This window comes from Pectinophora gossypiella, chromosome 8 (assembly GCF_024362695.1).
Source record: "Pectinophora gossypiella chromosome 8, ilPecGoss1.1, whole genome shotgun sequence".
NCBI classification, from domain to species: Eukaryota; Metazoa; Arthropoda; class Insecta; order Lepidoptera; family Gelechiidae; genus Pectinophora; species Pectinophora gossypiella.
Window position 1 is genome coordinate 15826409 of NC_065411.1, and position 15957 is coordinate 15842365.

Consider the following 15957-nt stretch of genomic DNA (forward strand, 5'->3'; position numbering starts at 1 on the left):
CAGAGCCACAAGTAATCAAAGACAACTTGCAGCCACAACGCTGATTTTCAGCTATAATTATGTCTTGCGATTATTTGAGGCTCTGCATTCGCTATAACGGGCGTGGGTCTATGTATAGATGTATATGTTTTCCTGAAACTAAACTGCAACAGATTATACAAGAATGATCATTAGGAGGGCGCGCGTGTAAACCCTGGAAGCTTGCATGCGGCGGCTTAAGGGATTTCCAAGAAATTAACATGTTTTAACACGCCTACACTTGCTTGCGAATAAGGCTAGTAACAGGAAGCCATATTACATAATATTACGATATAAACAGTCTTTATAATAAAGGAAATTAGCTTTATAAAGCATTATAATGAGTTTCATAAAGTTTTCTCAAACAATCCAATTTTCTTTGCTTTACCAACATTAAAATTATAATCAAGTAAGTACTTACTGTTTTACTTTTAATATTCATAAGAGTAGCGACAGTTCCAACTACGTTAAGTGGTGAGCTGTATCGCCGTCTATCATGGTCAGTGTTTCTTCACGTTGGACTATTATAATGGATTGGTGACCTGGTCAATCAAGAGTTCAATGACCGACTTCATCAACCAAGCAGGGCTAACATGGGCAACGTGATAAAATTATCGATCGATTCAATAAATTTTATCGAAATCGATAAGTTTGTTTTTTGTTTTTTTTCCCTAACATGCATGTCACGTGATTTCGTTCGTATTCAGAATCGATAAAATGAACGTGATAAACGAACAACGTTGAACAACCGTACCGAGCCTGGTCGTGATGCAATTTTCTCTTTTTCTATCGTGTGGGTTGTGAGGTAGATTACCAACCTTATCAACTCTGCTGTTAGGGTTGGTGGTTGGGTTGGGTTGAGGTAGCCATACTGGTCATCATTAATTACTTGTGGCGATACATTAGGCATTGCAGGCGCGATAAAATTTGAAGTATTTTTTCCATGCCGTCGTACCTACATAATTGAGCTTAGAATCAATTCAGATAAAAATACCATCACGCTCCTAATCCCTAACAGGGTGGGCAAAGGCAACTTGCAGCCACTACTGATACGGTGTCCTAAGATGGATATTGGTTCGGAATCAATTTCAAAAGAGCATTCATCATGCGGATTACAGTGTTAAAAACCCTGTCATTGTGTTCTAACCCGTAATCCCGTAAATTCCGGGATCTTACACCGGTCCGGTCCGTAATGCCTTTAATCCGGGACCACCTCGTTGGCTTAATAACTGCGTTAATGAAATTAAGCCACGTCAAATGATGACATCGACCGCTTTGATGAAACTGTGTTTGCTTGTGATTCAGCTCGGTACTGGTGGAGCTGAATTCGTAGGTTTGTAGTACAAAGTAGTTAATGCTATCTGCGGCAAATCTACAGAGGTAATTCCAAGTTTAAAATAATATAGTCCGCCCTACGAAATAAATCCACTGATTTTAATGGGACTATTTAACAATAAATGTTTATTTTATATTTATGAAATATATATTATATACTATATAATTTATTTAAATGTGGTTTGTAGGTTTAGGTTAATATTTTATTTTATATTAGTATAAGTAATTAAGTAATTTCTAAATAATTTGTACGCGTATGTATGTCTATCTATATAATATTATACGTTGAAAGTCTCTCTTGTCACGTGGGTCAGCTGGAAGAAATCTCTTTGTTTAGAGATAAGCTTGCCTGTACTATCTGTTTTCTTTGTATGTTTCTTGTGTCTGTTTCATTGTGTACAAATAAATAAATAAATAAAAATAAATAAATATTAAAATTAACACTTAATTTATTATATTTGATATGTATTTATTATGTAAACCTGAAATACTCTACAATAAGTCACGTCAAAAAAAACCTAGATTGTGCAATCCAATTAGCTAGTTTCTGATCACGGTTTTTATGATTTATGAAGCTGTTGTGAATGGTAGAGTCGGAATTGAAAGGCGTAATAATTATTTATATATTCAGTTATCATATTCAGACCGCCAATTACCTACTAAAGAAGGCTAACGGTGCGATATGAAAGAATTCCGCAGCCGTAGCAGTGTCTCAGATTCTGCATAATATATAATTATTACGACCTAAGTAATTCAATTCCTATTGTATATTATTAATAAAAAATTAATTTTAATATAACAACTTAATTTTTTTTATTAAATATTTTTTGTAATTTCTGTTGTTTTATTTGACTTATAAAATTAAAGATATCTTGGTGTTATTTTGTTGTAATTTTGACAGTGTTATGTTACTAATATTTGTTATAATATATAGTTATAAATATTTATATAAACAGCAATATAAAAGAAAAACAAATAGGTATAATTTACTTCCTACCCTGCAATAATATCTTATTTACAATATTTCAAGTTTACATTATAAAATACATAATCAAATATTATAAATTAAACGTTCATTTTAATATTTATTTATTTTTATTTTAATTGTCAAATAGTCCCATTAAAATCAGTGGATTTATTTCGTAGCGCGGACTATATTTTAAACTTGGAATCGTCTCTACAGTCTTCATTTTGTACCTAGAAGAGGCCAAATCATAACAGTATTTATCAGCAGTCTATTTCATTGTTCACCTATTAATATATCGGCAAAATTGCATATAGCCGCCTAGCCGATTCAATTATTAATACCAGGCTTGCATAACTTGCAGGGTATTAACACAATATTACCCTATTAAACTTCAGTGATTCGCCCTTCGAGATTACACTTATATCACTTGTAGTAGCACGCATATGTGCTGCCATCGTACACAGGTTTAGAGTATAAATTATTTCTACCCACAAAAAATGGATATATTCTATGCTCGCCACACTGACAGTACCTCATACACGTTCTGTGTCGCGGCCATCGTGCACGTATTTTTTCGATCACTAGTAGGTACTTTGTATTTATTTAATATTTAACTTTTTACACTTTAGTGATCTAATTAGTGTTATTTGTGATTGTATTGTGTTATTCGTGATTATTCGAGATGGGAAAACGCAAACATTACGACGATGAGGAATATATTGACATGAAAATTCGGAAATTAGAAAGGAAAAAATCGAAGATTCGCGAACGTCGTCACCGCTCGCGCCACCGTACTTACAGTGATTCATCTTTATCATCGCGATCGGAAGAACATCTGCAACGTTATTACGAGAGACGAGACTATAGTCAAGACCAAGACTATTCTATGTTGGAAACAGACCCTATGCAGGAGGATTCCAAATGTGAAGGTACTTTTGTGCTACATAAATAAATTAAAAAAAAAAAAAAAAAGATATATATTTATATGTTACTCTTTTGGACATGGAGTTTAGTCTGCAAGACTAATACCATCCCGCCAATTTATACTCCAGTTCAATCTGTAAGGTTGATCGTTGTATAAAAAGGGGAATATGTACCATCATGCCAATTTATACTTCAGTTCAATCTGTAAGGTTGATCGCTGTATATGGAAATAATTAATCATAATTCGTGAGCATAGTCCGTGAGACTATGTCGTGAGTTCTATCTATTCAAATATAGCATTCAATATGGCTGTGGTTGTGTTTAGTACAGTCTGGGCATTTTATTTTTTCAGAAACCCCATTAGGCACTGTCTTCGACATTTCACCGGGGCCCGAATTAGCTATTGAAAACACGACAACGCAGCCACAGCACCCGTTGCCTGCTCCCGCTTCAGGGGTTGCACCAGCTACAGCTAGCACATCGATGCAGCTAGTCGGCCCTTCAGAAACGGCCGTACCCTCGGCTTCTGAGCCGGTTTCTGAGTTAGACCCGGATATATTATTAATCCTAGGAGAAGAACCCGTGAGGGAAGAAAAGTTTGGCCCTTGCATTCAAAAGGACATTGCCAGCAGATGGTCGGACTTTCTTATTAATGGCCTTAAAGAAGATACAAGAAAAGAAATTACACAAAAGTATGAAATTCCAGAGAACTTGAAGTTAGCTCAGGCTCCTGTTTTAAACCCTGAAATAAAAGCGGCATGCAATGAAAATGTCTTGAAACGAGATAATATTCTAATGGGAAAACAAAAGCTCTTAGGAAAGATTATAACAAGTGTGGCAAACACAATGTCGACTTTATTATCAGGGAATATTACCGAGGATGCAACTAAAAATGATATGCTGAAGGCTCTCAGTGACACGGGAAGACTTCTGTGTCACATACATTTCTCAGAGACACAAACTAGACGTAACTTTATACTGACAAGCCTTAGTAAAGACGTTAAAGATAATATCAAAGATCTCAAGCGAGATAATTTGTTATTCGGAAAAGACTTACAAGAAAATCTAAGGTCTATGAAGGCAATAACAAGGACAGGTGCGGAGCTGAGACATACAGTTGTTAAGCCTAAACCTCAACCTAAGAATAAAGCAGGGGAGGCATCAACATCGAGAGCTTTAAACTGGAGGGGGCCGCCGACGTCGGCGGCGCCATCCCAACCTCGCCGCGCTCCAGCGAAGGCGAACTCAGCGAGTGGTGGGCGCAGGCCGCCGCCACGTCAGACGTACGACCGCCGAGCGCCGCCGGCGCAGCCGCGCCACTCCGGTCGAACAGCGCATCGCTAGAGCCAGTTGCCGTCGTCGAGTCACAGGCGGGTAGACTTCAATTTTTCTATAATAATTGGTCGCAGATCACCAATGATAATATATTATTGTCATGGGTCTCGGGATTGCGTATCCCCGCTTCAATTGAGAATATTCAATCTGTCTACCCTTTAAATAAGCCAGTGTCTGAATTACAGTCATTATTAATGAGTAAAGAGATCGAGAAACTTATTAAGATCGGTGCGGTGCGTGAATGTGAACCTTGTGAAGGTCAGTTCTTGTCAAGCATTTTTCTGATTAAGAAGAGTAATGGAGAAAATAGATTTATTTTAAATTTAAAGTCTTTAAATAGATTTATTCACGCACCACATTTTAAACTCGAAGATTATAGAACGGCAATGAGACTTATGTCTAAAAACTCATATATGTGCTCTATTGACTTGAAAGATGCATATTTCTCAGTCAGTGTACACAAGGACTATCGAAAATTATTACGTTTTTGCTTTCTTGGAAAGCTATACGAATTTCAAGTATTACCTTTCGGTCTAAATATCGCACCCTACGTTTTTACAAAATTAATGAGACCTGCAATTCAATTTCTTCGTGATAAAGGTTTCTTGTCAGTTATCTATTTAGACGATCTGCTTTTATTCGGCGATACTTATTCAGACTGTATTCAAAACTTTGAAACTACAAAAACCTTGCTTGAGTGGTTAGGTTTTTCGATCAACTATAAAAAGTCTGTAAATACACCCAGTCATACGGCTACGTTTCTTGGTTTTGTCTTCAATTCAGCGAAGCTTACTTTAAGTATTCCATTCGATAAAAGACAAAGAATTATGGAAGAGCTTTTATACTTTTCTATAATAAAACGGTGTAAACTGCGTAAGTTTGCACACTTGATAGGATTATTAATTTCAGTGTGCCCGGCAGTCCCGTATGGCTGGATGTACACTAAAAATTTCGAAAGGACAAAGTTTCTTTACTTAAAAGTTAAAGATGATTACGATCAATATATTAACATTCCCGATTCTCTAAGCACAGACTTGAATTGGTGGATTCGTAACATCAATGATCACGGCTGCCCCATACGTTCAGGCAATTACCGGTTGGAAATATATTCCGATGCATCCCGTACCGGCTGGGGAGTTTGTTGTTCTGATGAGACGGCTAGTGGACAGTGGTCAAGCGAGGAGCTTACCCAGCACATAAATTACTTAGAGTTAGCAGCTGCATTTTTTGGCTTAAAAATTTTCGCAAAAAACTACAGAAATTGTGAGGTTCTTTTAAGAATTGATAACTCAACAGCAATTTCATATATAAACAGAATGGGAGGCATTCAATTTCCACACTTAAGTAATTTAAGTCGCGATATTTGGCAGTGGTGCGAAAACAGAGGCATATTTATATTCGCATCCTACATTAGTTCGGCTGATAACACTATCGCCGATACAGAATCGCGTCGGGTGCATGCGGATATTGAATGGGAGTTATCTGATGAAGCTTACCGTGTAATTTGTCGCAGACTGGGTTGTCCAGATATCGACTTGTTTGCCAGTCGAATAAACAAAAAATGTGACAGATTCATTTCTTGGCAACGTGACCCTGACGCGTTTAGGGTTGACGCTTTTACAGTCTCTTGGTCGTCATATTTTTTTTATGCATTTCCTCCATTTTGTCTCATTCTCAAAATGTTACAAAAAATAATATTTGATAAAGCGCAAGGTATTGTTGTTGTGCCTCTATGGCCTACACAACCTTGGTATCCCCTTTTCAAAAAACTGCTGACATCTGAGTTAATTGAATTCTCTCCTAATATTAGTTTGTTATCATCCCCTTACAGTGCCGAACACAAACTGCATCAGAACCTTACCCTGGTTGCCGGTGTATTATCAGGGACGCATTCTTGAGGCAGGGCGCCCCTGCAGACGCCGTGAATGTCATTATGGCATCTTTATCAAACAATACACTTAAACAGTATAATACTGCTCTTGGACAATGGTTTAAGTTTTGTACAGAAAATAACTATCATTTGTTTAATGTTTCTACGACTATAGTTTTAGAATTTCTTATGTACATTTATAATCGCGGATACAAGTATGGGACAATTAATACTTCAAAGGCTGCTCTTTCGCTGATTCTTGATTCCGAGGTTATAAACAACCCTCAAATTAAACGATTTATGTTAGGAATTTATAAACTACGTACTCCACTTCCAAGATATAATAGTACATGGGACCCATCCAGGGTTCTAGATTATTTAAGTAAATTATACCCTAACGAAAATCTGTCTTTCGAGTTATTGTCTAAAAAACTAACAACTCTCTTGGCCTTAATAACAGCCCATCGTGTGCAAACATTATCATTGATAAGACTGATTAATATTGTTAAATCTAATGAAAAAATTGTTATTAACATAACGGATCAAATAAAAACTTCTGCGATAAATCGCTCGCAACCTTTATTAATTCTCCCGTACTTCGAGGAAAAACCTTCTATTTGTCCTGCAAGGACTTTAGATAGTTATTTGTCCATGTCTGCATCTAGACGTCCACCAAACTGTGAATTTCTTCTGATCTCTTTTAGAAAGCCTTTCAAAAAGGTATGTTCACAGACATTGAGTCGATGGATCAAGGCTACTCTGGCAGAGAGTGGAGTTGATACGGAAACCTATAGGGCTCACAGCACCAGACACGCGTCTACTTCGGCTGCCAGCAGGTTAGGAGTGAGCATAGATCTTATCAAAAAGACCGCTGGCTGGACCGGCAACTCTCTGACATTTGCGAGATTCTATAACAGAGAAGTACAGACGGACTCGCGTGATCAATTCGCCCGCTCTCTCTTGCAAGCTAGCCTTGATTCATGATTTTATTTCGAGTTTTTTGTCAAGTAACAATTACGTACTTATAGAAAAAGAATTTCAGTTTAATTTGGGATATTATAAGTTGATAAGTATCATTATTATTCTGAAAATACAATGACTTAACCTGATGTACTTTGTTATTATTATTTGGTGTGTATTTTAAAGCTATTTCGTATTACTCTAAACATCTACAAGTGATATAAGTGTAATCTCGAAGGGCGAATCACTGAAGTTTAATAGAAAATCAAACGAACTTACCTGTAAGTGACGTTCGATGACTATTAAACGATGTGATTCGCCCGAGAGATTACACACCCTCCCAGCCCCTCTTAGAACCATGTTCAAAAATTTACCCTCTTATACGAAATAGCTTACATACTTATGGCCTAGCCGACTGGGCGAACGTGTATGAGGTACTGTCAGTGTGGCGAGCATAGAATATATCCATTTTTTGTGGGTAGAAATAATTTATACTCTAAACCTGTGTACGATGGCAGCACATATGCGTGCTACTACAAGTGATATAAGTGTAATCTCTCGGGCGAATCACATCGTTTAATAGTCATCGAACGTCACTTACAGGTAAGTTCGTTTGATTTTCTAAAGTATTCACTATGTATTATGTAACCAGTGCAGGGTATTACTAGGAAGAGATCTGCACGCTAGTGGCATTGATTGACCTGTCAAACACACTGCCCTCGATATAGTCGGGTCATACCGACTTGTTTATTACGAAATGGAGCGACTGTTAATGAAGGTTATTATAACTGTTATACTTGTAGAGTAGTCCATTCAATTATCACTTCCTAGAGTGAATTTATTTATTTATAAAGTACAGCCACATTAAATCATAAATATCATCATGATGATCAGCCCATTAACGTCCCCACTGCTGGGGCACGAGCCTTCCCTATGGATGAATAGGGAGATCGGGCCTTAAACCATCACATGGGCCCAGTGCGGATTGATGGTTATTAACGACTGTTAATGCAGTCGGGACCAACGGCTTAACGTGCCTTCCGAAGCACGGAAGAGCTCGAGATGGAAACTGTTTTTTTTGTGGTTACCCATCCTATGACCGGCCTTTGCGAAAGTTGCTTAATTTCAACAATCGCAGACCGAGCGCGTTTACCGCTGCGCTACCGAGCTCCTAAATCATAAATCATATACATTAAAACATATTTATATAGGTTAGGAATTGGCCTTTGATAGACTGTAATGGAAAATGCTACACCGACAAGAGCGTGGCTCTTAAATTGATGATGATGATATAGGTAGGTTACGACCGAGACCACCTAAGGCCTAAGGTATAGTAAGGCCTTTTCCCAGCAGTGGGACACTTTAGGCTAGATAAGATAAGATATATAGGTTACGGTATGTCGAGCTTGGTAGCCCAGTTGATAGAACGCTTGCCTCTTACTTTGAGGCCGCAGGTTCGAATCCAGCACAGGCCTAAACCAATTATTGTCGAATTTGTTTTCGAATTCATGTTTGCATCATAAATAGTTATCACGTGGTCAGCGGTGAAGGAAAACATTTCCGGCCAAGTAGTTAATGCCATCTGCGGCAAATCTTCAATAAGTCACGTCAAAAAAAAAAAAGGAAAACATCGTGAGGAAACCCAAATTCCCGAGAAATGCATTTTTGGAAGTATGTGACCTAACCTGTATTTGAGGTCCCGAGATCGAATCCCGATGGGGACATATCACAAAAAAAAAAAACACTTTGTGATCCCGTGTTTGGTCAGGACATTACAGACTGATCACCTAACTGTCCAAAAAGTAAGATGATCCGTGCTTCGAAAGGCATGTTAAGCCGTTGGTCCCGGTCACTACTTTATGATGTAAGTACCTAGTCGTTACATGAGCCATGTCAGCCTTTGGCGGCTCAATAATAACCCTGACACTTGGGTTGATGAGGTTGGTAATTCACCTCACAACCCACGCGATAGAAGAAGAGTTACGAATTCAAATTTTGATACACGATAAATCTAATAATTGAATAACGTAAAGATTGGCATTCGTTTTTCATTTGAAAAAAGAATGATTGCTGGTAGATAAATTGAAGCACTGTAATGGTACATGCTTTTAATACGGCACTATGTACTATGTCGTACGGCATCTTGCTGTGGGGTCATGCTGCAGATATGAACAGCATTTTTGTTCTGCAAAAGCGAGCCATTCGGGCGATTTACAAATTGGGACCCAAGATGTCACTTAGAAATAAATTTAAAGAAATTAATATTTTAACTTTGGCATCACAATATATCTTTGAAAACTTAATATATGTAAAAAAACATATAGGATTATTTGCAAAAAATAGGGATCGGCATATTGTTAATACCAGGAATAAAAATAAACTTGCTTTACAAGTCAGTCGATTACATAAGATTAATAGGTCTACTAAATCTTTTAAGGGGCAATGTATACGTTTTTACAATAAGATTCCCATTGACATTCAGAATTTGCCTTTCAACTGTTTTAAGACAGTAGTTAAACAAAAACTTTACAAAAAAGGTTATATAAAGTTAGTGATTATTTAGAAGATATGAATGCATGGGATTAACTGTCTGAGAACTGATATTAGGCAGCTAAATTACTCAATTGTATACCAATATTTTATGTTTATTTTTATTTTTTTAAAGAACGTCTAGGGCCCTGTGCCGAGGTTTTTCTTGCAGCTTCTTTTCCCCGGCTATACAGGTTGTGAGAAGCTGCAGTAGTTTTAGGCGGATAAGACGTTCGTTATGTAAAATTGACGATTCAAAGTGTAACTATGTTACCTACTGAATAAAGATATTTTTGAATTTGAATTTGAATTTGAATACCCCCAAGGCTCCCTGGGCACCATTAGGCCTGTTGTCTTAAATTTTGTACCGGGTGAGAGCCTCAGCGCTCCCCACTTGTCCACTCTAGGCCCACTTGTTAGCTAGAAAACAGAAACCTACAAACTATGTTAGTAGTAATAGTTAAAAAAAATACATTGTTATAATGCGAAAGTAGATGGTAGGGCTGGCAGAAGAAAACCTAGAAGGACTTACATTGACTAAATTGGATATGTCCTTAGAAAAGATTTAGTATGATCTACTCTGAACCGGCGTGCGTGTATGAAGCGATTGATGAATGTGGAGGAAGCAAGAGAAGTGTGTCAGGATTGAAGCAAATGGAATTCTATAATCTCCGCTTACTGCGGTGGAAAATAGGCGTTTTATGTATGTATGTATATGTAAGTACATTGTTTAAGCTGATAAGCGGTTGGCATACTAGACAAAACTAATCACATTTGCTTAGTTATGCCACCAAATCTACAATTACAAACGCTTTCAAATCAAATCATTTATGAATTTATTGTATGAATTTTTACTTTTAATACCTATATTTTCTAATACCTATGTTTCAAAACATGTTTTTTACTTTTAAAGATAGCGCAGGTGTGGAATTCCCTAACACCTGTTTTCCTTAACATTTACCGCAAAGCAGCACAATTAAGGTCAGAATGAATTGGCACTATAACACTCAAACAAATGAAGTAGACCAATACTATTAGTCCTTTTTATTTATTTATTTTATTTGGGTAGCATAAAGCCTTTTGAACAAAATGGATACTTGTAAATACGAAAAAATGCCAATAAAAAGCTGTTACAAATGAAGTGAGTTTTACGAAATATCAAAATGAAAATATTCTAAGAAATTTCGACGGAAATTGGTTCTGTGACGTCATCAATAAAAGTGGTCGAACGTCGTACTCATTGTTACTAAATTCATATTTAAAATTAGAAAGTAAAAAAAAAGAAAATTGAAATTGATTTTTGATAATTTCAGGCTAACTTTTATTTTTTATAATTTATCTTTGACCGCGTCAAAAACTCTATCAATACGTATCAAATAAAGATAAAAAAAATAATCTATCATACTAACAAAGACATGACACTACAATATTATAAACCTCTGACACTGCGTTGCAAATCACTAGTTCTTCGATAAGGACAACATGTAACCTACATTGGGGTCATCTACAGGTAATACAAAATCGCTTCATGCGGAAAGCCACGGGAGCTCCGTGGTTCCTTCGCAATGAAAATCTGCACATTGACCTAGGTCTGTCAACCATTACCTTCAAAACGTTTTTTTTTTTTCGATTCTGCTCCGTACCACCCAAATCCCCTGGTAGTTGCGGCTTCCGAATACATCCTGCTTAGGGACGGTACTGAAAAGTATCGGCGTCCGAAGGACGTAATATACGATCCCGATGACCCGATTACTCTAACCATAGAGGCAGCCAATTAGCACGCAACACAAACACTTCAGGACCCCGATACCGACCCCGCCGGCGTGGTCGACGATTTCCCTCATTCAGCGCTTATCGCTATCGACCCGCTAGGGTCGATTAATTCTTTCAAATATTTTTCCTCTCAGACGACGCCCTGAGCCGAGGTTCGCGCCCAACTGGGCACCCTCAGGCCTGTTGTCTTAAACGTTGTTCCGGGTGAGAGCCTTCAGCACTCCCCATTTGTCCGGCCAAGTAGTTAAAGAAAATCTACGAAAAGCTTATCGGTATCGGGGTTCTGAAGTGTTTGGTGTCGCGAGCTAATTGGCCGCCTCTATGGCTAGAGTGATCGGGTGATCAAATCATATTATTATTAATGATGAGGTAAAAATATATTTTTTAATATTTTCCTATTGAACATTGTATATAAACACTACATACGTAGTAAAGACCGTCAGACGCTTCTAGAAAATAAAAAATGAAGGCCCTGTTGGTAATAGCTGTTGTGCTCTACGTATCATTCTCGACTGCAGATGGTAAGTTTTTTGAAAATAATAAACTCTTTACTAAAATTTTAAATAAGTGGTAAAAATATTAAATATTAATCTGAAAAAATAAACTGGTTTAAATAAAATGATATTATTTAATAATATTTTTCTTTTTTGACAAAACCTATGGTGGATGCCGAGTTTTTTTTGGTTTTTTCAATAAGTGTGTCAAAAATTTAGTTGTTAAAAAAATTAAAATAATTATGATAAATAAATATTTCATTTTTTCAAAATTATTTGTTTTTTATAACAAATTAACATTAATTTATATTAAAATACAGAAATGTATTCAGTTTCGTATATTTTTATATTTGTTAGGCTGCTTGACACTCGGCACAGTACGTCTCTTTCTATCTGCGCGCGCAGTGCTAGGTTATTAATAAAAATACTTCACAAACGGGGAGTGCCAGTTCGAACCCCTGTATTGTTATTCATTTATCTTAAGTGCAGTTTGGAATAACACTGTTAGCTCGATCATTATACTCAGCGATATGGTTCACCACATCTTACGGTGATGTTACAGAAAGCTAAGTGACGTGCGGGTGCTTAGTTCATCTTTCGATGGATGTACCTCTGACTATCCGATTTGGGATATAGTCGTGAGCTTATGTCGATTATAACTATTTATCTCTTTTTACAGCCGAATGCAATGGAGATAAGAATGCCAGGAAAGGTTGCGGTGTGTACTGCAATCAAACCTGTGACAGCATAGGAAAAGGACCTCAGATGTGTATTCAGGTCTGCCATCTAAACTCCTGCGACTGCAATGAAGGATTCTTCTATGACACTAAAAAGAAAAGATGCGTAGCACCCAAAGATTGTTCTAAATAAATGCACTTGTAGATATAACAATATTTCTTTGGTTATTTTATTTTGTGTAATTTATATTATTTATTTATTATTTAATTTTATTTAAATCCACATAAATAAAAATAAAAATCATGCAGTAACTAAGTACCTACTGTTAGTTTTTTTTTTAAAGAACGTCTTTCTAGACGTTCCCTGTGCCGAGGATTTTCTTGCAGCTGCTTTTCCCCGCCTATACAGGTTGTGAGAAGCTGCAGTAGTTTTAGGCAGATGAGACGTTCGTTATGTAAAAATTGACGATTCGAAGTGTAACTAAGTTACCTATTGAATTAAGATATTTTTGAATTTGAATTTAAATTTGAAAAGAATCATAGAGTGCAGGTAATTAATTAAACATCTTTGTAGTATTATTATGTGGCCAGAGCACTTGTAATACTCCGTCCGTGTAAACGTCTACACGGTTGCGTTGCTCGGCATTGATTGACCTGTCATACGCACTGCCCCCGTTAGTCGGGTCAAGCTGGCTTGGTTGTTAGAAGATGCTTATTTTATACCTATTATTTATTTAGCGAAAGTTGATGGTAGGGCTGGCAGAGGAAGACCTAGAAGGACTTATCCAAATTGGAGATGTCCTTAGAAAAGGTTTAGTACGATCTACTCTGAACCGGCGTGCGTGTAAGAAGCGATTGATGAATGTAGAGGAAGCAAGAGAAGTGTGTCAGGATCGAAGGAAATGGAATTCTATAGTCTCTGCTTACCCCGGTGGGAAATAGGCGTGAGTTTATGTATGTGTATGTAAGTATGTATTATTTATTTACTAGAACTGCAACTGCTGTTTGATGCTATTGAAACGCTGGGAATAACGGAAGGAAATCCGTGGTCCAGTGGTTGAGCGTTGTGCTGATCCGTAGGTCCCGGGTTCAAATCCCGGTGGGACACATCACAAAAATCACTTTTTGATCCCTAGTTTGATTAGGACATTACAGGCTGATCACCTGATTTTCCAAAAAGTAAAAATATCCGTGCTTCGGAAGGCACGTTAAGCCGTTGGTCCCGGTTATTACTTATTGATGTAAGTACGTAGTCGTTACATGAGTCATGTCAGGGGCCTATGGCGGCTCTGTTATAACCCTGACACCAGAGTTGATAATTCACCTCACAATCCACACGATAGAATAAGATCAGAAATGAGGAAAAGACGAAGAAGAAAATTTACCCGAATCCGCGATTGCTTTGTTCGGCGAACGTGTCACTTACATCGTAGTGTCCCTGGTTCGAATCCCGACTTAGGCTCTGAACCATTGAATTCGACTTTATGAGTTTTAATTAGAGATGGGCCGACTATGACTTTGGCCGACTAGCCGATTAGTCGGTTGTGAAATTGCCGACTAGTCGGCCTTGCCAATCATTGTTATCGGTAACGTTCGTGGCGTTTCGTTGACAGCTGAGAGACTCGCGCCCGGCGTGCAGACATGTCAAAACAAGTTTTTGTTTATTAATATGTGTTTTTCTACGTACGTCCGCACCGGCAGCTATTTTATTTGTTCTTAACTTTTTATTTTTTAAAAGCAAGCATCCATAGCTGGTACCTTAATTAGGTTCTGTGGTTAAAAGTGTATCAGATACAATATAAAAATAATATGGGCCGACTAGTCGGCATTTATGCCGGCGAATCGCCGACTAGTCGCCGACTATAAATGTGGCCGGATAGTCGGCTATCCCGACTAGTCGGTACATCTCTAGTTTTAATTCATGTTTAAATCGTAGATAGTTCCAGGATTTGTCGTCGTCCGTCGCTCCGTATTTACTACTCGTACATCACCTACATGTGACTTAAACCATGTCACATTAACGTTTTTCACAAATTAAACAGTAAATCTCATTAAATGTCAAATATGATAGTGCGACAGGGTTCTAAAGTGGCTACATGATATTGCTCATGACTGTACACCTCTGTCTGCCTCCTACGGAATACAGGCATGATGCTATCAAATGTTTATGTTATTTATTTACATTTTACGCATCACACTGCTGCCAGCCACGAATATGACGTCACGTCAAAAGGTTTGCTACTAGCATTTCATTCCAAATTAATAATTAAAATTAATATTGAAATTCTCATTTTATTTAACTATAAAATTCAAATTTTCACGAAAATTATTTTTCTGTTCTGATAATAAAAACTTTAACAGAAACGAATGTATCGTGGCTGTCGTGTTCATTATTTTATTGTGCGACGGTTTTATTGTTTACTTATTATTTGAGTCCAAAAATAATTGATTGAGTACTTATTGTAAATAATATATAGAAATTAGATCCAGTGTTGTTTATAATTTAGATGTTTATATTATTGTAGTCGTATTTATAATAATAAATCTGATTTCAACGGTTTGGGTAGAAAATCGTATCATCATATTATTATATTATGTAAGTTTTTTTTTTTTCAGTTTCTGCGTTTTTTGTGTTTGTTTTGTAGTTAATCTTTTTTAAAGGCGGTTTTTTATTAACATTCTACTCCGTAGTATTATGTTTTCGCATTTCATGAAAACTATTATTGAACAAATTTAGCGTCACTTGGGACTCCTGTAGCTTTGCTGAGCCGAGTTGGTGTAAAGGTGAACTCGTACCCAGAGTGTACACTAGGGCTTAGGTGTATATTTTTTTAAGGCATGGTAATATTTGTAGAGGCTGACTGGAGCCTAAACTAGAATATGCCTATTTAATTAAGTACGCATGTCTAATAGGTTCTCCATTTTTTCATAACTAAAATTAAGTAAGCAAACAGTACTTATTACTGTAAGCATTTTACGATTGTCTTTGATTTAGGATTCTACTTTACCTACCCCGAAGCGTGATTAGAATGAGAATATGACAGAAAGATACCTCTAAAGCCTAGTGCGAAAGAG

The 15957-nt window shown here is 37.0% G+C and overlaps 2 protein-coding genes across 2 annotated transcripts in view; one reads left to right on the top strand and one right to left on the bottom strand.

Annotated features, from left to right (window-relative positions):
* The window catches only part of LOC126369262 (uncharacterized), a 341394-nt gene that overhangs the window by 234843 nt on the left and 90594 nt on the right, over nt 1-15957 (bottom strand). The window lies entirely within an intron of this gene.
* On the top strand, nt 3003-4588 carry LOC126369164 (uncharacterized). Its single transcript, XM_050013459.1, has 2 exons — nt 3003-3249; nt 3597-4588. Exons 1-2 carry the CDS (start codon nt 3003-3005, stop codon nt 4586-4588), a joined length of 1239 nt encoding a protein of 412 aa, XP_049869416.1.